General features: G+C 36.4%; 1 protein-coding gene across 1 annotated transcript in view; it reads left to right on the top strand.

Moving 5' to 3' along the window:
* Nucleotides 1-2,119, top strand: part of slc1a7a (solute carrier family 1 member 7a) — a gene marked incomplete at its 5' end in the record, with an annotated part of 65,793 nt that overhangs the window by 39,087 nt on the left and 24,587 nt on the right. Inside the window, 1 exon segment of the mRNA XM_014021988.1 lies at nucleotides 690-789. Coding sequence (XP_013877442.1) covers nucleotides 690-789 — 100 coding nt within the window.

Here is a 2,119-nt window from a genome sequence, read left to right as displayed (position 1 = left end):
ATTATTAACTTTTATCTAAGGCAGGTCCTGTTTAGATCACAGATCTCTATTTAAAGAAGCACAAACATACATGTGAACAAGGACAACATGCAAACTCCACACAGAAAGACCCCAGGTCAAAACCAGGGATTCAGTCCAGGACCTTCTTGCTGTGTGACAAGAAAGTTAACCACTAATCCACCATGTTGCCCCATACAATCCAATTGAGTCAGTCCCATTCAAGATGGCTGCCACAACTAATCAATATAAAAAATGGCTACAAGTCAAACAATGTTACAAATAGAGCTAAATTGTGTGTGGTTGTTGCTGAGAGTCATCCTCACCACAAACTGAGAGCACAGAGTGTGACATCTTCCATTAAAAATATTGCATTGACTCTTAGTGTCAACACTGTTTACAAAATATGTCACAAACTCACTTTTGAAGTATTTATGAAGTATTCAGTGTACTTCATTAAACTCTGAAGTAAACCCAATTCAAGATGGCTGCCACTGCTAATCAACCTTTACCAACACAAAAACAGCTTGGTCGAACATAAAGATATTGAGGTAAAGTGTATATGGTAGTAGCTGAGAGTCTTGCAGATGGCTGAGGCGGCCATCTTGAATTAAAACTGTCACAAATGGTGAAAAGCCAAATTAATCCCCTCATTGAGTGTTCAGCCTGTAATCATGTGTGTCTTGATCCAGGAATAATGTTGGGAKGAATGGGCCCCAATGGAAGTGCGTTGGTCAACTTCTGCCAGAGCTTGAATGAAGCCGTTCTGAAGATTGTTGCCATCGTCATCTGGTAAGAGTCATAAACTGCACAGAAATATAATAACATAGAGTTAATTAAAACAATGAATATTTTGTTTATCATGCCTGATAATGACACAATATCTCCATGCTGTTTCAATAAGCTTTTGGTATAAAATGTCAACTTTATTTTTGCCAAAAATTGCAATTTTGGTTTTTGAGAGGCAGTTTGCAAATGAAAGAACCAAAAACCACTTCTTCAGATTATTTCAAACATTTTCATAAAAGGTCAGCTCTACTTTTTTCCTAAATCATAAAATGTTTCACGTTCCCTCAATAACGATTTCAGTTTTAATAACTTAAATTTCTTAAACATCCTTCTGAAATGGTTGTGTATTAAATGAAAAGCTACATGACATCAGATAGTTATTATGTTTGATCTTCTAAGTGAAACTTAAAGATCAGTGTGATACTTCTGAATGAAAGGCTTTTAGCTTTCTGCTGAGGTAAATCCAGGTGATACTGCATCCTTGGGTTGTGTATAAGTTATAGTTTCTTTGAAAACAGRAAAAATATTAAATCCCACAAGCAGAGATGAAGAGACTTTTACAAAAACATCCTTAATCTTTTTATCATTTTCTTCTAAAGAACCAGACTTTCTTCTGATCTTTTAAAGTGATTTTAATGAATAACTCTCCAGGTTTTCTCAAAGGATTTATTATTTCACACATTCTCTGTTCGATCCACATGYCTGACCATTTTGTGCCATGTGTGCTCAAAATGTGGCAATGAATAAACAAAATAAAACAAAGAATTAAAGTATTAAGTCTTTGAGAATCACCTTGTTGCTGCTGAAATACTTTGTTGTGTATTACACCACCACTTAGCTTAGATTTGGGATCCTGATAGGTTTAAAATATACCGGGATATGTTTGGAGAAAATCCTTTTATTTCAGAGACTCCAGCRACAAATGGGATGACAATGTTCCTGCATTTGTTCCCTCTGTCCTGGATTGTGTTTTTCTTGCTGATTTGACAAAATCCCAGTAAGGATATCCACATGTTGTGAGCTCTTTTCCTCCTGTCCTTGTGAGACACTTTTGGCCCAATGGTGGAAAGTTCTGACGACAGAAAGTTTGTGGGAGGCGAGAGTCAAACAGAATGTTCTGATCTGGTTTTCTGTAACTTTCAGTCTTCCATCTTGACCAAACAGTCCAGAGAAGGCAGATTGTTGTTGTTTACATTTTCTCTGTAAARTTGTTGTTGTTGACTGATTCTACTTTCTTAGCTTTGGATTTTGACCCAGGTGTCAAATGGCTTGGTGTTGTTCCTTTGATCTAATGGTACAACCAGGCTTCTGTCTGAAAACACTGCCATTATAT

This window comes from Austrofundulus limnaeus, unplaced genomic scaffold, assembly GCF_001266775.1.
Source record: "Austrofundulus limnaeus strain Quisiro unplaced genomic scaffold, Austrofundulus_limnaeus-1.0 Scaffold313, whole genome shotgun sequence".
In the NCBI taxonomy this organism is placed as follows: domain Eukaryota; kingdom Metazoa; phylum Chordata; class Actinopteri; order Cyprinodontiformes; family Rivulidae; genus Austrofundulus; species Austrofundulus limnaeus.
This window is presented reverse-complemented; position numbering and strand designations above follow the sequence as displayed.